General features: G+C 43.6%; 1 protein-coding gene, 1 long non-coding RNA gene and 1 other non-coding gene across 3 annotated transcripts in view; 1 reads left to right on the top strand and 2 right to left on the bottom strand.

Annotated features, from left to right (window-relative positions):
- LOC115542411 (uncharacterized) overlaps positions 1-396 on the bottom strand; it is an 884-nt gene extending 488 nt beyond the window's left edge. Inside the window, exons 1-2 of the long non-coding RNA XR_003976518.1 lie at positions 284-396; positions 1-176 (exon numbers count right to left, since the gene is read on the bottom strand). The exon at positions 1-176 is cut by the window's left edge and continues 488 nt beyond it. This is a non-coding gene — a long non-coding RNA (uncharacterized LOC115542411). The remainder of the gene's footprint in view (positions 177-283) is intronic.
- A 2539-nt stretch (positions 397-2935) lies between these two features.
- Positions 2936-4827, bottom strand: LOC115542344 (zinc finger protein RFP-like). Its single transcript, XM_030354598.1, has one exon. It carries the CDS (start codon positions 4806-4808, stop codon positions 3603-3605), a length of 1206 nt encoding a protein of 401 aa, XP_030210458.1. The 5' UTR covers positions 4809-4827; the 3' UTR covers positions 2936-3602.
- Positions 4828-11539: 6712 nt separating this feature from the next.
- Positions 11540-11646, top strand: LOC115543147 (U6 spliceosomal RNA). Its single transcript, XR_003976673.1, has one exon. It is a non-coding gene; the product is annotated as a U6 spliceosomal RNA (small nuclear RNA).
- The last annotated feature ends 8458 nt before the right edge of the window (positions 11647-20104 follow it).

The following is a 20104-nucleotide window of genomic DNA, read 5'->3' as shown; positions in this document are numbered from 1 at the left end:
TGGGAGTTTTCGCAGTTGTCTTGGAGGCTTCCCGCCATCATGTACTTGTTTCCCATCCTCAGACAGGATGAGCCAGTGATGAGCTGTATCAGGATCCAGAGTCACATCTACTTCATACTGCTGGACCCTCTTCAGTTCGAGAGGCTCAGACCCGGAAGTGTTGGCACAGGACATTCCTAGACACAGACGACAAATGTATGTATTGACCATACCCTTTTTTTTTTTTATTCCATAACGGCAAAAGCGGTTTTAACTTATCTCATAGTTGTGCTGCTTTATTCACCTTGTTGTTTTTTCTGTCTGTCAGTCTATTTAATGCGTGTTATTTTTCTCCCGAAAGAGAGAACTGCTTCCACGTTGTGGCTCTTTAGGTTTCGTTTCCTCAACATGACGTCCTCTCCCCTCCTACCCTAACACCTGGCTCCGCCCCCGAGGTACGTGAGTGCACTACATTCATCCACCTTGTCGGCCTCTTCAAATGCGTTGATGTGTGTTCTCTTCTGTCTGAGTTAAAAGAGAGCCTTTGCAGAACGAGAGACATTTTGTTGATTTAGTGGGGATTTGCGAATGTAACCCTGATTAACCGGTGTTGATCGACCCGGGTTTCCCGTATTTCCCCGAATACTTTCCAACCCTGATCAGATTTTAGACGGAAACAGCAAAGAGCTGTTTATTGGCGCTATACGCTGCTGTAGGAACTCTCCCTGATGTGCACGAGCACAGTGCACACACGAGCAGCAGAGCTGAGAGCAGCAGACAGCGATACAGTCTGGTCAGTCGGGGGATTTAATCAACTTAATCAAACAGGTCAAGTCAGGAGAATGCCTAACAGAAATAATGGCAAAACAAACCTCATATCTGCCGTGGCATTTAACAATGTCGCATTAGTGCATTATGGGTAGCTCTTAACATGCCAGGGACAGTGTGAAAATCTGAAGTGATGGACAACTAGTAGGTTATTTAGGGTTATCAAGGTGTGCAAGGTCACTTGCAGTCAAGTTGTGAAGAAAACCAAACACGCTGTTGGAGCTGGTCTCAACCATCTGAATTAAAAAAATGCATTCTGGCTGACGTCTGGTAGACAGTAGTTTTCCATTGAGGGGCGGGGCATAATTGCAGATCAGGTTTTCACCGTCTCTGCTGCGGTGGAGCCAGAACGTTTGATTGACGTAACCTGATGACCCAGCACTGTCAGCTACGGCAGCTGGAAACACATGTGTTTAACAGAGGGTCATTTGAGTGCATATTTACATGAGTTTTTTTTTTTAATATTATGCATTGAAGTTGAGATTTGGAGCAGGATGAATCAACAACACTACTATGTAACCCATTGCCTCACCTTTCATCAAACACACAAACACTTTTTGTGTTTGGTGGCTGTATGACGTCATCAGAAACAGGTGTCACCATACCAACAACTCAGCATGAAACCAAAGTCAGTCAGTCAGTCAGTCAGTCAGTTATTTTGTTCGCTTTAAGCTCACTAGAAAGGCCATATCTGGTGGTGTGCTGCGTTTCACACGCTACTTATATCTGAGTTTCTTTTTCCATTTATTAAACGGTGACTCAGGGTGCACTCACACTAGGCCGTGGCCGTTGGCCGTCGCAACTGTGGCCTGGCCACGGTAGGCTCTTGTACATACGTCATCACGTCGTAACACGTCATCACCAAGCGTCCGCTGCATGGACCATAATGAAGTCTGCCGCCAGTCAGAGTTTTAACAACAATGGACAACAACACAGAGAACACAGTTCGCACTTTGCTGAGTCTGTTGCTTATCGTGAACCAACAGTTGAACCACTTGACGCCATGTTTACCGTTTAATGGGAAAGAAGGCTCGTCGCCTTCATTATGTCTATGGTTGTCGCATGGACTACACGTCATCCAGCTCAGGTTGCGTAGCCGTGCGTGTGCGCGTGTCGGCTCATTAGCATCTGTACCGTGGCGGCCCGTACTGTAGCAGCACACCTCTCCCAAGTGGCCAAGTTGGCCTGGCCTGGCCAGACTGGCCACACTCACAATGGCAGATTTGAGCACGGTTAGGTGTGAAAACGGCCACGGCCACGGCCAGATGGCCTAGTGTGAGTGCACCCTCAACGATTCCAGGAATCCTTTGGGTGATTTTAATCTCTCGTCCCTGGTGGCTCGACCGCGCCCTCCGAGAAGCACAGAACGGCGCGTAGTTCAGGAAGGAACTCAATTCATGAATTAATGAATGACTTTGAATAGATAATCGTATTTCTATTCGCTGACCCCTTCTCTAGGTGAAACACCTGCTGGTTCAGGCATCACCTCTGATTGGCTGATAGGGGGTGACGTGGTCTAGTGCTGGTTCAGGCATCAACTCTGATTGGCTCATAGGGTGACCCGGTCACCTGCTGTTTCAGGTATCACCTCTGATTGGCTGATAAGGTGAACCGGTCACCTGCTGTTGCAGACATCACCTCTGATTGGCTGATAGGGTGACCCGTTCACCTGCTGGTTCAGGCTTCACCTCTGATTGGCTGATAGGGTGACCCGGTCCCCTGCTGATTAGGCTCTGATGAGACACACCTGTCCTCCTGTTATTGAAGCTGAACTGAAGGGGCGTTCACAGGGGAGCCGGCAGCCCTGCAGCCCCACAATGGACCAGGACTGTTGAGGGGCTCAGGGGACCCGGTTGGTTGGTTTGTTTAGACTCCTCGTCCAAAGGATCCCCAATGTGATCCCTGAGCAGCCCAGACCTGGGCCTTCATCTCACTGGACGCTCTGGGTACAAACGCCTGATAATGGTCATTTTTTCAAGTAGTAATGCAATCATTTACAATGGGTTATATTGTATAGTAGTCAGGGTTATTTTCTTAATGAAATCTTCCTTGTTAAAGGACAGCAGTACAACATTAATGCAGTTCATTTAGATCTCAGATGGTACAGATTCTTGTTCAGGAAACAGCATCAGTTGTTTTGGTTATTTTATTATTAAAAAAGGTCCTTGTCAGTTTTGTGCCACCCTCATGATCACATGGATGAAGGGGCTCTCTAAAAATACAGCCAGTAGCAGAGACATATAAGGTATATTTTTGTATGTGCCTTTTCTTTCAAATCCACACCACCCAAGTTTAAGTTCTTCAAATATTTGACTAAGCAAATCGAAATAGTACAATGTGTGTACAAACGTAATGTACCTATTCCCCTGAAAATATCTATTCCACAAAGAAGGTACCGATTCCATTTTTTTCCATTTTATTGAAATCAGAAAAGTATAGAAAGATAAATTGCCTCAGTCATTCATGATTCCAGAATATAAACTAATAGTAATGTAACATAAACAACCGTATCCCCCAGACATGTTATAACTGCAACCATTTACAATATTATAGCAATAAACTCAGAAAAATAACAGGGGAAACACACATTTATAAAATATAGTGGAATCTAATAATTTACAATGGGCTATATTTTATAATAGTAAGGGATATTTCTTTATGAATTTCTCCTTGTTAGATGACAGCAGTGGCACCTCAATGCAGACCTCTCAGATCACAAATAGTAGAGATTATCATTCAGAAAACAACATTCTTTGTTTATGGTCGTTTGTTTGTTGGATTATCAAACAAAGGCCCTAGTCTGTTTCAATGGCAGGTGAGATGATCAGGGGGGGAGAGTTTATACCTCCATAATGACTTAGAGAGAGGAACGGATAGAGAGGCTCACTGAAAGTGCAGCCAGTAGCAGAGTAGATATGAACCCTGGCTTCCACATCATAGAAGGAGACCAGACCCTCATCATAATCAACAAACACCCCAACTTTCTGGAGCTTAGCTTTCAGAGGGAGACAGACAGCAGGGTTATCTTTAAATACCAACCCATTGGTGTTGGAGTCAAGAATCCATAAACCATTCCCAGGGGTCTCTATGATTCCACCTACTCTGTTGATGGACTCTCTGGCCACTCCTAAAGACCATACAGTCCTGTCTTTAGCCTGGACCTCGAAGTAAAATCTCCCTGAGGAGAAGCTCTGCCTCGTGAGAACATGCATATACTGTTTAAATCTCTTACGGTTGTCTGGGAGATAATTCACTACATCTCCCGCATGTACTTGTTTCCCATCCTCAGACAGGATGAGACGGGGATGAGCTGTATCAGGATCCAGAGTCACATCTACTTCATACTGCTGGACCCTCTTCAGTTCAGCAACATTACGCAAATTCTTAATCTCCATGTTCAGTTTCTCATTCAGCTGATCCAGGGATCTCCTCAAGGTCCCTACGTAAAACGGGGGACGGATCTCCACCTTCGTACAGTCCCTTGTGGGTGGAGGATCCTTCAGGGATCTGAAGGCCTGGAGGAAGTGGAGGTGGTCTTTAGTGTTTGAGAGCTGCCTCACCTCTGAGCTTCTATTGGTCAGATCTTCTATCTCCTGCTCCAGCTCTTTGATGAGGTCTTCAGCTTGTTTCTCTGTGTCTTTCAGTCTCTCTTTAACCATTTGGTTGAGATCCTCCTGGCACTTTTCAATGCAGCGCATCAGAGCAGTGAGGACCTGCGCACCATCGGCTATCTCTCTGTCTGCGTCTGCTTTGCTGCGTTTAACTGTTTCTTTAATCTCCTGGATATTTTTTTGTCTCTCCTGGATCATCTGTGGAACTTCAGCCTCTATCTTCCCCAGCTGGGCCGTCTTCATGTCATATTCTTCCTTTAGAGTCACAATAGGATGGGACCTGTGGTCTGTCACTGTGCAGAACTGACACACACACACCTGTTCAGTCTGGCAGAATAGCTCCAGAAGTCGGTCGTGTTTGTTACACATCCTGTCTTCAAGACGGTCCATAGACTCGACCAGCCGATGTTTCTTCAGCCCTGTGACTCTCTGATGTGGCTCCAGGTGGGTTTGGCAGTAAGAGGTAAAACACTCAAGGCAGGACTTCACGGCCTTCAGCTGGGTCCCAGTACAGACGTCACAGGGAACTTCTCCTGGTTCAGCACAAGGCTGCTCTTTTACTCGTACGGACGTTCCAAACCGATCAACCATCTCTGATAAGAGGTTATTGACACGTAAATCAGGTCTTGTGTTGAAAAGCTCGTTGCAAACAGGACATTTGCACTTGACTTGTTCATCCCATAACTTTGTAACACAGGTTCTGCAGAAGTTGTGTCCACATGGTGTGGAAACTGGGTTTTTGAACACATCCAGACAGATGGAACATGAAAAGTTCTCAGACCAGGAAACGTTGGCAGTGGCCATCCCTAGACACAGACGACAAGGTTTATGTATTGAGCAAGTCCATTATTGTTCTAATACCATAAAGGGAAGAGAGGTTTTAACTTCTCTCAAAGTTGTGCTGTTTTACTCACCTTGTTGTTGTTTCTTTCCGTCGGTATTTCGTCCCAAAATGCGTGTTATTTTACTGAAAGACACTGAAAGACAGAACTGCCCCCTCTTCGACTGGCTTTGGTTTTATATGTACCTTAGGTTTCGTTTCCTCGACATGAAGTCCTCTCCTCTCCTCCCCTACACGTAGCTCTGCCCCCAAGGCACATTGGTGTTACGCTGCTGTAGGAACTCTCCCCGATGTGCATGCGCACAGTGCACATGCATACACGAGCAGCAGAGGTGAGAGCATTGAAGCCCGCCACACACCGCCGACCGACGCGCGTCAAAAGCCGCCCATAGCACCAACAGGAAACAGCGCGACGGTCGTGCTGCAGTATAAAATCAGGAAGTCATCTGTCGATCAACCGCAACAAAGAGATGAAACGCCATGGGTGAGTAGCCTATTGTAGCCTAGTTCATTTATCTTCCATATTTTTTGGCTGAATAATTTGAAAAATGTATAATCTGCGCAGTAACAGTATGTTTTCAAGCAGCAGATCTACCAGTTTGTAGGGCACTTTATCGTTTTATATACTGTCATTTCTTATTTATTTTATATTGTGCAATTATTCATCTACTGCATCAACAATCTCCATAAGTGCAGGATCTTCTATTAAGCCTTTTTAGTATATAGTGCAATTACCTTTTAAGGCAATTGTTATTGTGTGTATTTATTGTATTAAGCTACTGGATGGCTTTATTGGTCCCCATTGGGACCAAAAAAGTAGTTATCTATCTATCCTGCTATATAGCCTTAACATAGCCACACATTTACATGTTTCCAGCCAGTAGTTATCCATTTTAATTGAACACAAGCTCTTTTACATTTTATTGAGATTTTTTTATTTCAACAGAACAATTGTTGCCAGACAGAGGAGGTGGGTCTGTCTGCGTCCTGCAAGACGGAGGCGTAACTTGTAGTAGGAGGCGTAACATGTAGTCGGAGGAGGCGTACTTGCACTAGGAGGCGTAACATGTAGTCGGAGGCGTAACTTGTAGTCGGAGGCGTGTCTAGTACTTTTCTAAATCGCGGAAGTGATCTGTATGTAGCAGTGGTGCGCGGGTACATCATGTCCATGGGGTACATAAATGACCGTAACTCGGACCTCAAATATTAGGCCTTATATAAAAATAATGCACCCGACCCGCTCATTTAAAAATATACTCTTGATTAGCTTAATCTTGATATGCTCTTGATTAGCTTAATCATAGCCTTACGTGAAACTGACATCCTTGAGTCATATGCATTTAAGAAAAGAAGCCTATTACAATTTTACAATGACATATAATGCATATAGCAGTTTAACGTGGGGAACCTGCTTAATGTTACACCTTTCCTGTTTCTTGGCTCTCAGACCGTAGTCCGGGAGCACAGGGGAGACGTTCCCTCCAGGGCCGATGTCCTTTCGGGGGTAACACCCTTCACTATAACCGGCAGTGGGTCTGTTTATAGGTCGGAAGACACGGGCACGGATTCTCGGCGTTTGGTACTTTATTCAACAGTACAGTAGTAGGCCTACACGTAACTCGGAAACACAACCGGTCTAGTTTAATTCCTCCTAGACTGACACTCGCTCAATCGCTCGTTCACTCATTCGTCGACTCATTCGCTGACGTCACTCACACACACACACACACACACACACACACACACACACACACACACACACACACACACACACACACACACACACACACACACACACACACACACACACACACACACACACACACACACACACACACAGACATTCTCGCGCACACACATACGCCACTCTCGTAACATTAAGTTTAGCCCACTTTATCCCTTTATACCTTTAACAAAAAGACAGCAGATAAATAATTAAAGAATTAAAGACAGCAGTTTAATAATTCAAATAAGTTATTACAACGCTTTTTGTTTTCCCGCGAAAAGAGAAAGATCTCGCGTGGACCGAGATTTAGAAAAGAACAAGTTACGCCTCCTAGTGCAAGTTACGCCTCCTAGCCTCCGACTACATGTTACGCCTCCTACTACAAGTTACGCCTCCGTCTTGCAGGACGCAGACAGATACTATTGAGACAGAGGGTGGCTGCCCTTCTTCTGCTGCGCTGTATAGGCGGGCAAGGAGAAGACGAAGGGTTTGGGTGCAGCCCGTCAAAGAACGGAGACAAGAACAGGGGGTATAGCACAATCTGGTCCAGGAGCTCCGTGCAGATCCTGAGAGGCACCGCCAATATTTCAATACGCCACTAGGAAGTGTGCAATGGCAGAACCGTATGGTGTAGCCTAGTCATGATGACCTATAACTTAGTTATTATCCCTCTCTGGTCTAAATACTCTTTTGCATGTGTATATATGTATATACTTTTTTTTTATCCCTTGGGATAAATACAGTTATGTTATTGCTGTGCTGGATTCAGTAGCCAGTCTATTTTATTTGAGTGCTCGAGACACTTAATGTTATTTTTCCTTAAATCCAGAGAGACAGTTAATACATGATCTGATACCAGAGAGACAGTAAATACATGACAATGCATTTTTGAACTTTGCCTGTGTTTTCTTTTACTAATCTATTTTATTGTATGATAATGCTTCTATGTGAAGCACTTTGAGTCTGCTTCATGAATGAAAAGTGCTATATAAATGAAGTTGCCTTAAATAAAAATATATAGATTACAAGTAATCTGGTTTCTACCTACATGGTGTGATTAGCCATATATTATGTGACTTGATTTCGTCTATTTCCCATTATAGTTAAAGGTTTGGGTACTTAGTCCACCATTGTTGATTTCTCACCTGAAGAGCCAATCTCCAGAGCTATGGCTCACCAGGCAATGTCTTTTTTTGGAGTTGTCTTTGTAATGACCGGAACTTTGGTCATAGCCTACAATTCGCCATATTTCTCCACCTCGACGACCAGTCTCTCATCATCCATTCTCGTAATTGTTTCTCACAAACGAAAGAGGGCGCCCTCCAGTGGTGAGGAGTAGATATAGAGGTGCCTACGGGACCCGGGATGTACAAACCAGCTTTTAAAAAGCGCTTTTTCAGGGGCGGCGACGCTAGGGAATAGAACACCGCCGTGAAGCCTAGTTGGGGGCTGTCTTTTTTTTTTTTGTCTAGTTGGGGGCTGTCTTTTTGACGCGCCGCCGACACTGGCGCCGACTAGCCGCGCGGCAGCGCGCCGTGCCGCCCAACGGCTTCACGCCAATGTTCTATTCCCTAGCGTCGCCGCCCCTCAAAAAGCCCTTTTTTAAAGCTGTTTGGTACATCCCGGCTTGATACAAGGTCCTGTACATATGGAGATTGTTGATGCACTAGATGAATAATTACACAATGCTAAAGGAATGAGCAATGAAAGTTAATAAAGTGACTAAACCGTAAACAAAGTGCCCGATTGTACATAAAGTAACTATGAATTAATGTGACTATCATTGTAAGCACAAACAGAGAATCATGGGCATCAGGGCCATATATGTAGTCATAAAACAACTGGTATGACTATATGGTAGCCTATAGGCCTACCGACTAAGTTTGTTGATGTGCTTCTTTCAAAACATATCACAACAGTGCTGTAGCGCGCCGCTTCCTATTGGTGCTAGGGGCAGCTTTTGACACGCGTGAAATGCGCACCGCTGCGCTTCGTTGCCGCTGTGTGCCGGGCTTCAAACAGCGATAGTCTGGTCAGTGGGGGATTTCCTTTTTCTGAGGAAGACCGAGCTCTCTGAGTGGCCAACGACGTGCGTCGCGACGAGGCCTATCAATAAAATAGATTAGTTGTAATTTGGGGCGGATTCAAATAATGCATTTTAGATATTATATATAGCCTATTTATTTTGTTAAATGTTATCAAGCCTAATAAGGTATGTTATGTACAATTTATTCGTTAGAGTGATATAATTTAATATAAGTGCAACAGTTAGAAGTTAAAGCCTCAGTGGAACAAGCGATAGTGACGCTAGGCTAATGATCAAGAAGTCGGTTGTTTGATTCTCTCCACGGTTTTGTATATATTTTTTCTCTTTTAGTCAAACTTATTTACGCAATCGGCCTCTTTCATTTTAACATTTTTGTATAATTTAGTACGATGGTATGATAATGATACGACTTAATGACGGGCTGCGACGCCTGGCTGGTATCGGCTGGCTGGCTGCGACGACAGGCCAGCCATGGCTGGCCGCTGGCTGCCACTGGTAGCTGGCTTCAGTTCAGGGCAATACATTTGACCTTTTACATTTCCTTTTACATTTTCTTTTCATTCAGCTGTCGCTTTATTTGTTTCCAACCATTTACTTTTTCTTTAATGGTGAGCAGTTTTACATTGTTTACTCCATTTAGACTTTTGTTCAAATCCCTTCACTTGATTTAAGCCATTTAATGTTTCTTTATGTCTTAATCTATGTGGCTTTATTAAAATATATTTTCAACCTCACTTTGTACTACAGCACTCACCGCATTTTCTGCAGGAAATGCATTTTGTAGTTCATAAACTCGTCTTCAGTTAAGATCTCTTCCGCACGTAAATATATATTTCTGAAAATATTTTATACAAAGAATCCTGTCCTAAACAACGGTGTTTATGTAAAATATTTCTGTCTTTAAGAAAACGCCCAAACAATTTAAAACAAGCACATAAACTTGCCAGCCCATTAGGTGGCGGTAAACTTCATGTTTAACAACAAAGAAGGACATGAGGAGCAACAGCAAGCAGGCGCATCTGCCCCTTTCACACCGCCGCAAAATCGGGGCCGGTTCCGGGCCAGTTCGGAGGTAGGGCCAGGGCTTTGGTTTCACACCGCCAAAGAACCGGCTCCGGCCCCTAAAAATCGGTTCAACTCTGGCCCCGCTTTAGAGCTGGGCTGGAACTAGAACCGCTTTTACGCCGGGGGCAGGGGGCGGAGTTATCCGTACCTTCATAAACAGGAAGACCAACGAAGACCGGCATTTTTTAAAACACCGAAGTAAACAATGGACGTGAATCCGTGTATGGTTCTCTTTAGTTTTTTCTGATTTTGTTTTAAATCGGAATATTCAAAGAACGAACCATACACGGATTGAATCGAAGACGAAATTGTTGTTGTTGTGTTTGAAACTGGCGCGAGGGTTCTTCTGCGCGCCTAACCTGACGCTTGATCATTGTGTGGTGGTTCAACGCGTCAACGCGCCAACGCAGCCAGATGAGTCCATGTCCATGCAAGTGAACGGAGCGTTCCCTCTTCGTCATAACTATCAAACCAAACATCCTTCACATTCACCGAGCGAACATTATGAAAGTAAAATGCACATTTCTCGCTAAAAATGTTTCCATAAACGCATTTAATGGCATAACTATGTTACTATTTCCACCCAGAATAAAGAAAGATGTCGGCCGTATGCTTCAGTCCAAGCTCACTAGCGGAGACGTTTGCAGTGACGTCATGACATTGCTCACGCCGGCTCCATGGCTGGCTCTGGCCGGTGTGAAACCAACCGGTTCTTAACTGGGGTAAGGCTGGAACCAGTTTGGAACTGGCCCTAGCACCAGCCCGGAACTGGCTCTCGGTTCTTTTTGGTGTGAAAGGGGCTTTTTAACCGATCACAAAGACCGCACGGCGGAGTCATGACGAAGTAATGTTATGTTGACTTGTAAAGAAGGGCTGCCACCTGACACCTAGCGGTAGCTTTTTGAATGTCACACTTTTAAATGTAAAGACATTGAACGATTAAAAATATACCGCTAGGTGTCTGATACTGTATTTTATGTTTATATTTATATATTTAATTGTATTACGTGTAGATGTAGATCGCAGTACTGTATGCATTTGTGTAGGGCAACACAGTGTTCTGAATTGTATTCAGGGCTAGACTAAATCAATCAAAGCGGACGCGATGCAAACTCTTCCATCCACACGAGGGTACGAGTGCTCTTTGCCGCAGCGTCTGTGTGAACAGATCTTCTGTGAACTCACTGGTTGGGCTCCACCATTCCAACGCCGGAGAGACGAAGCCCGGCGCTACCCAGAAGTCCTAGCGATGGTGTTACATAATAGTTTAAAAAATATAGGCCTACATGATATCCCAATGACACCATAACTGGACCGGTGTATTGATCTATTATTGCTATGTAATTTATTGTATTGCAGTGTTTTTTTATTAAACCGAACCCTTAGAGAGAAATTCATGGTTGAGTAGAGGTATAAAAAAAACCCAGGATCAGGCATTAAATGTGATACCTCGGGTTTCACATACACTAAAATTGGAACGATACAGAGAAGATTAGCATGGCCCTCGCGCAGAGATGACACGCAAACTCGTGAAGCGTTCTATATTTTTAATTTCTTATTAATATCTCTATTCTAATAATTGTAGTAATAACTTATGGGTTGGGTATTCTTTCTGTTGAGACATTGCCCCCTAGTGGCGGAGTTGTGCGATGCAGCCAACACAGTCCCCTCCTCTCGCTGCGTCCTGGTGAACCCGAGAACGGATTGCGACATAGTATTTTAGTTCCATGTACACCATTGAGAGCGTGTAATTCAAGCGTGTCACCGTAACACTGTCCAAAGCATCAAACATACCACATCGAGAGTGTCCTGATGTTCAACTCATAGAGCTGGGCGCCCGGGCCATCAACCTCTGGTGTCCCAGCACAAGGTCGCCAGGAACGTGGAGGGTGAGGTCCACCGCCTCGATATCCTTTAAACTTTATTCAGAATCACAGTTTTAGTTTCATACCGGCTTCGTTTTCAGGTGGTCTCATTGTGTTTTCCCCACTCCATTTAGCTACTTTTAATCACACACCGGTTCGCTATTCTCTTAAACACACACACACACACACACACACACACACACACACACACACACACACACACACACACACACACACACACACACACACACACACACACACACACACACACACACACACACTCGTCTACGTCATTTTTGCGGTCGCATGTTCCAACACCCAACCTTCAAGGACACCTTCTGAATATTTTTTTAGAGAGATACAGGCAAGTGAAAAAAATTACTTGGAGTCCACAGATTATAAAAATCAGTTGAGAATTTAGTTTACTAAATACTAAAACAACTTTTGTTGAATAATATTTTTTACCTGTAGATAGGGGACAAATAATTTTAATGTCACTTTTGGGGTCTTCAGCTGTACACAAATACACAAACGAATCAACGTTACCTTTGGGGACCTTACTTTCCTTTGGGGACGTTTCATTAACTGTGCACAATGCTGACACCTGGAATCAATGAAGCTGTTATGGTCCTTGTTATCTGGCTATCCCTGCAACTGATGGGAGAGCCACTCATCAGGAGTGGGTCCACTCTGGGGGGGGACGTAAGAGCGGAATACTAGTCCACACACACGCACACACACGCACGCACACACACACACACACACACACACACACACACACACACACAGTGTTTGATACATTGCACAACTTGAAAAAATACTCAATCTGAGGCTCCAGAATAAAATATCTACGATATTTCCATGTTAGATGTATGGACAGACAGACAGACAGACAGACAGACAGATAGACAGACTGGCAGGTAGGCAGGCAGGCAGGCAGAAAGAGGGGGGAGCCCGAAGCCCTCTTTAGGACAAGGAAACCCTCCACTAAAACCCAGAGACAGAGCCCAGAAGAGGGATCCTCCATCAGCTGAGGCTGGTATTTTCACCACAGTCTTTATAAAAGCAACCCTCTCTCTTGGTGTCCAGGTTATAAGTGCTATTATGGTTTGTGATTTGATATTGAGTCAACACTGGTAGTTATATGAGGCTTATCTCCCAGACTAAATGTGTTTGATTACGAGTCCGCAGAAGACTCTTAGCAGAACGGCTGATCAAAATATATGAAGAGAAAAAGATATCGATGGAGAGATTATCTATACATACTGTTTACATACATTTAGATACATAGAGACCACGATCTGATAAAGTGGACCAAGGACCATCCAGGTCTTCAAGCCACGTCACAGCTCAACTTCCAGACTCCCCGTGTCGTAACGGGAGTTAAACCAAAGAAGAAACCCCCTTCATCCAACAACATGGCAGCAGTTATAACCTAGTATACAAAACCTTAGATATTCAAATATGTATTCTAACGGTCAATCAGTTGACATTTATTTTCTGAAACAATTGAGACATTCAATAAAAAAACAAATAACTAAGCTGGCCGACCAGATACTGGACGTGGAGCGAACTAACCCGGACTCCTTTGTTATTGTCGTCGGTGACTTTAACAGAGGAAATCTCAGCCATGAACTTCCCAAATACCGCCAGCTCATTAAGTGCCCAACCAGAGAGGAGAACACGCTGGATCACTGTCACACAACTTTAAAGAAAGGCCTATCACGCCGTCCCCCGCGCTGCACTGGGACACTCTGACCACGTCATGGTCCACCTGATTCCAGCATACAGGCAGAAGTTCAAACTCCGTAAACCTGTTGTGAGGACGTCTAAGGGACTAGTGGACTAGTGAGGCTGTGAAGGATCTTAAGGCGTGCTTGGACTGCACTGACTGGGATATTTTCAGGCCTGCCACCAACAGTCTTGATGAGTACACTGATGCTGTGACATCTTGTATCAGCTTCTGTGAAGACAGCTGTGTACCGTCTCGCAGCAGGGTGAGCTACAACAACAACAACAAACCCTGGTTCACAGCAGAACTCGGACAGCTAAGGTCGGCAAAGGAGAAGGCGTTTCGGAGCGGAGTCAAAGACAAGTTTAAGGAGTCGAAATACAGGTTTAGCAAGGCAGTGAGAGACGCGAAAGTCTCGTGTTCAAAGAGACTCCAACGGCAGTTCGCAGATAACGACCCAGTGTCTGTCTGGAAGGGTCTGAGACTGCTCGTCAACTACAAACCGTCTGCCCCCCCCACTCCATCGACGACCCCTCACCTGGCCAACGACCTGAACGAGTTCTACTGCAGACTTGAAAGACGATGCAGTCCTGTTACCATCCCCCAAACCCCCATTCACCCCCCCCCCCCCCCCCCCCCCAGACCGTATCGCGGCGTATCATCCGATATGCTGAAAAGGTGATCGGCTGCAACCTGCCGTCCCTCCAGGATCTGCATGCCTCCGGGACACTGAAGCGTGCAAGGAAGATCGTGTTGGACCCCTCCAACCCCGGACATACACTCTTTAAAACACTGCCCTCTGGTAAGAGGTTGAGGTCTGTCAAGACCAAAACCTCCCGCCACAAAAACAGTTTCTTCCCGTCTGCAACCGGCCTCATCAACAACGGCCCCGGACCCCCACCAACACTGACACGCACACTACCCCCCCTACCCCCATCAACACCCACAGTCATCTGCCAACGATGACAAGTTTTGCACTACTTTCACCATCATGCACAATTGTACGTGTATTTTCTTTTCCTTTCTTCTGTTTTCTTTTCTTATCTTCTTATCTTATTACGATGCATATGTATATGTATATAGTGTATCTCTATTTATTTATTTATATTTTCTATTTACTATATTTTTTATTTTATTTTTTATTTACTCTTATCTTTTTCATTACTTATTATTCGATACTTGCTTTTTTCTAGGACACTTCTGACAGCAAAATATTTGATTTAATGTAGAGCTTGATCAGGGGAAGATACAGGCAGCAAAGTTACCAAGCATACAGTCAATGAGACGATGGGTGTACATGATTCTTATAGGAAACGTTCACATCGTGGGTAAATACAAAGGAAACAAAGGTCAGGGGGAGGGGCCTTCGTGGAGTTTAGGATTGGCCAGAGGAGGGACCAAGTTAAATTGCAATTCACAATATGGGTGGAGTGGACATGGCTGCAAGACAGTTAAAGGAATCTACACAACAAAGAAGTCTGTGGATTGGCCTCAGTATCAAACTTGGTGCCCACAGTTTCAAATGCAAAACTATCTAAACACCTTTCAATTAAAGAGGGCGGGAGGTATCCCTAGGTCCATGGAGAATGGATAGAAATTCATTGAAATTGACTAATAATTCAAACAGGGTTCATATAATTTGTATATTAAAGTTCTGCTTGATATTGCCACAACACTCATTATCGTTATCTTTGTTAGCCTATTACAAAAAGCCTGCAAAGTTCACTTGTGAAATAGACTGCTTTTGAACCCCACATTATACATGATTGTGTTCATTCAACTTACCTTTCCATTCTGTGCACTTAATGCTAACTACCTTGGATGGATTGTCTCATAATAGGCGATAATGGTTGAAGATGATCCATTTTAAAAGGTCCCTGGTTAAATGTCAAGTTCTCAGTGATGCTCAGTTTATGCCGGTCCTTCCTCTAGAATGCAGCATTATTCTAACGGGACAAAGTCAGAAGATTCCTAGCATTGGTCACCCTTCACTCTCTGTTTGCAGCGGCGGCTGGTGATCCAATTCGTGGGTGGGGTGCAGTAATGGACGGGGGTCCTCCCCAAGAAAATATAGAATTGGTTTCTGGGATGCCCACTAGCTAAAAATGTATTCTGATTCATAGCCTACATCCTGACTTGCAGGGCCTGGACAAGCTTACACTGCTTTCACTTTCATTCCACTAGCCATTGCTATTTGACCCATGGTTTTTATTCTTATATTGAGGCATATCATGATCAATGTCCTATTATGTTTTACCGGAGTCTCAAGGTCTATTTCAAATGCAGTTTGGGACCGTTGTATATATATTTTTTATATGCTACATATCAAAAGACTTAATTAATATGTAATTTACTTGTTCCTTTTAAGTATAACATTGCATGAGGATGCCAATTCCTCCACTGAAATGGCTAAAAAGTGCCTTTACAACTCTCTGCTAGTTAATAAAACTAATATAACTATCTGTCACTTCTCTCTGCATGTAATACACTCCAAGAATACACTCCCTCCCGCTCCCTCCGCTCAACCTCTGCTGGACTACTATGTATCCCCACATCACGACTCACTTCAATGGGTGCCCGGTCATTCAGCTGTTCAGCACCCAGGCTCTGGAACTCCCTCCCCCCACACATAAAACAGTCAGACACCATTACAACCTTCAAGTCACAACTCAAAACTCACCTGTTCAAACTCGCACACAACGTCTAACTGATCACTGTTTTGATTGTTTTTTTTTTTTGTTTTGTTTTGTCTTGTTTTTGTTTTATTTATTTCTTATTGCTTATGTTTATTTATTTATTTATTTATTTATTTTTTCCACATTGTCTTGTTTTTTAAAAAAATGTATGCTTTATGCTCTGTAAGGTGACCTTGGGTGTTTTGAAAGGCGCCTCTAAATTAAATGTATTATTATTTTTTATTATTATGTAGCTATGTTGCGCAATGCACGAAAGCTGCTGAGGGAGGTATATTTGATTCATTGGCTGAATTGTCCAATCAGCTCCAAATTACTACAATGAGTTGAAACACAAGACACAGTTTAGTGTCAAGTGTTTCTTTAATACTCTTGGTAGGATAACAAACCTACCAATGGTTAATCGTTCCTTATGTCGTATGGTCATGTACAGGGTTTGGGTTTGTGTCGGGTCTCTTCTTTTTCTGTTTACTAATTATTTGTGTGTGTGTGTGTGTGTGTGTGTGTGTGTGTGTGTGTGTGTGTGTGTGTGTGTGTGTGTGTGTGTGTGTGTGTGTGTGTGTGTGTGTGTGTGTGTGTGTGTCTGTGTGTAGAAAGTTCCTAAGCCAGAGGGAAACTTTGAACCAATGCAAAAGGCTTAAAATGTACCACTATATCAAAACCAAAAAAAAACCTTCAGAAAAAAATTATGAAGTGTTTTGAGTTGGAGCAGTGGATTTCTGTTTTTCATTTCTTGTTTGATGGTTTCCGTTAATCTGTTCAAATACTTTGATTTATTTTAACATACGAGCTGAACAACATCATCATCATAATTAAAAAAAAACTGTATCATTTGAACTGTATAATTTATTGCTTAGGATTTTTTTAATGCTCGTTATTTTGGTTTGAATTATTTTTAACCATGTCCTATAAAAAAGAAATAAATTACGGGGAAAGGTTACCTCCCCTTTCTCTTATTGTGCCCGCCCAGATTATTTGTCCCGACCCCCCATGATAAAATGAGTTACGAACGTGTACACATAGTTCGTTCCTTGAGAGACACCGTGGCTTGCAAACGAGCGAATCATCGCAGTTGCTCAGTGTTTGGATTTAACTAACGCCATATCGTTGTGTTGCTTTACTGTATATGGTTACCTTGTTAGCATTATGATGTTGCTTTAGCATTAGCGTTACAGCTAACAGCCAAGTTACTATCGCTAATGTAACGGTAGATAGCATCAGTTATGTGTGTAAACCATGGACCTATTAAAGAAAGGACAGCGGACTAAAACATGGCCGCCCATTCATAACTATAAATACACGCACTGTAACTCGAGTGTGCACCTCAGAAAGCAAGGGGCGTCACACGAGAATGGGCACAATTCAACAAAGGGGGTACAATGATCTCTACTGCTTGGATACCAAGGGAATGCAATGTTTAACAATGTCTGCTCACCTTACAACAAACGAATACGATTGTATTTTACCGGCCACTGGACTGCAGTAGTTCTAGCGTTTTACTGAGATCATTATGATCATTATGACCTGTTAAACTCATCCTAAATACATATGGTGCGTTCCTAGCAACCCTGTTTTCGCACCCTTCTACCCTCTTGTACTCCCAGTTATAGCTGGTTATTTACGGGCAAAAAAGTGTACCTGGAACGCACTATTATTGGCATGTTTTCCCCTTCAAACCTGATCCAAATCAAAGGGTTATTAGCCGATTTCTGCAGAGCTTGATGTCATGGTATTGAGTTGTTGAGATGAACTATAAAATATGTAAACAAATCAAGGATGTGATATCATTTCATAGAACTCATTTTAAGTATTAGGCTAATGTAATTCACTAAACATGCTTCTCTTATATCTTCTTACAACTTGCACCTGGAATACATACAAGGTAAAAAATTGAGTACTGATCTTTCTTTGTTGTCTCTACGCAGGCCAGCTCATCAATTGCTTACATTCAGCAGCTTCTCTCAAGGGATGTTGCATGCCAGACAGAAAACCTGGAAACGCATATTTGTAGGCACAAAGCTATCCTTAAAGTCTATTCAGCCCCATTTTAAAAGTGAAGGTATGTACATTACTCATTGAGTATTTTTTTTCTTTGATTTGGTAGATTCTAGGCAGCATAGATTCTAGGCTGATGCTAGATTTTTCCTGCGCTAAAAAGCCTGGTCCTCTTTGGAAAAGTATCATGACCAGCGCCCTGTTAAAAGTACACAGTACACATTTTAAACCCTCTGTGTCAATGTTGCATACATTTAAAGAGTTTCTCTCATGTGTACAAATGCACAATGCCTCCCTTTATGCAAATAATGTATCATTACAATAGATTTTTCCTTTTTTTTCTCCCTCTGCAAAAGACTGCGATGCCTTTAGAGACCGTAGCACTCATCTCAACGCCACCTCAGAGATTCTGGGTGTGGACGCCCCTGGCTCCTCCCACATGTCCAGCCACAGCGAGGAGCTGAAGATTCTGAGCGTCTACGGAAAAGGGGAGGGCCCTCTGGCGGTGGACGGCCATGACACCCTCTTCACAGCGTCAGAAGTGGAGGCCCTGAACTCGCTGTCTGCGGACCACAGCGTGGCCAAGAGCCTGGAGCGCGGCGAGCGGCTGGTCTGCCACGAGGAGCTGAGTGTGCAGGTTGGAAATCATTCAACATCCAAAAGAGAGGCTTCCTCTGTTACAACTCTAAAACAGACCCATAGAAAGCCCACACCTTTATGATTCAGTAAATGTTTTTACACTGCCAAATATGCCCGTCTTGTGCCCAACTTTTCACCTGTGTGATCCGCGCGTTTACACTGACCGAGGTAATTTACGGGCTTTATTTCGCACCCCTTTTAACCCTCTCTGACCCTACACATATTGGCGGTTTCATTTTGATGTAAATGCGATAAGACAGCTTTCCAGTTCTAGGGGCGAGGCTTGGGTAGAGGTGTTGCTGCATTGTCTCTACAACAGAGACGATGCAGCGATATCAACATGAATAGTTGTAACTGTAGAGAAGGTGAAATTCACGAGCTGCTGACCATCATGGGAGAGAAGGTGATGCAGTCGCATTTGAAGAAGACGAAAGATTGTCGATCTAAGCGAAAGTACCAGGCAAACTTTCCTTACAATGCTTCGTCAGCAAAGTGGTTAGCAAAGTAAAGAATATTTCGGCATTTTTGCACTTGTAAATAGTTAATCGCGTTTTAGCCTACACTCTGATGTGAACTCATTCTTGCATGCGAGGGTCTTGAATCAATAAATATATTTATTTATATTGCAATTCATTGTAAAGAGTCCTACTCTCCGTGTGAAGGCCCGCCTTCTACTGTGAACCAAGCAATTCAGCTCTGAGACGAAGGGGGATTATACCCCCTTGGTTTTACACAGACAAGACATTGAAATTGCAGGGCGTGCCAAGCCGCGACCGAACCAGCTTGGCAGTGTAAAAATGCTTGATGTGTCGTTGGTGGGGATTGACAGCTATTCTGTGAAAATGAAAGAATATGTCTTGTGTGTGTTTCCTTCTTTATGTGGAAAGCAGCAGACCCCAGACACCATTTCAATCAAAGTTGAAGAGGATATTGGTGGAGGCTTGCCCGCCGCAGGTTGGTAATACACATTGCAACCTTCAAGTCACAACTCAAAACTCACCTGTTCAAACTCGCACACAACGTCTAACTGATCACTGTTTTAATTGTTTGTTTGTTTTGTTTTGTCTTGTTTTTGTTTTATTG

The sequence above is a fragment of the Gadus morhua genome, chromosome 4 (assembly GCF_902167405.1).
Source record: "Gadus morhua chromosome 4, gadMor3.0, whole genome shotgun sequence".
In the NCBI taxonomy this organism is placed as follows: Eukaryota; Metazoa; Chordata; class Actinopteri; order Gadiformes; family Gadidae; genus Gadus; species Gadus morhua.
This window is presented reverse-complemented; position numbering and strand designations above follow the sequence as displayed.

What these genes read in the sequence shown, in the direction of transcription:
- LOC115542344 (XM_030354598.1), bottom strand. Translation starts at nt 4,808, where the DNA reads ATGGACCGTCTTGAAGACAGGATGTGTAACAAACACGACCGACTTCTG.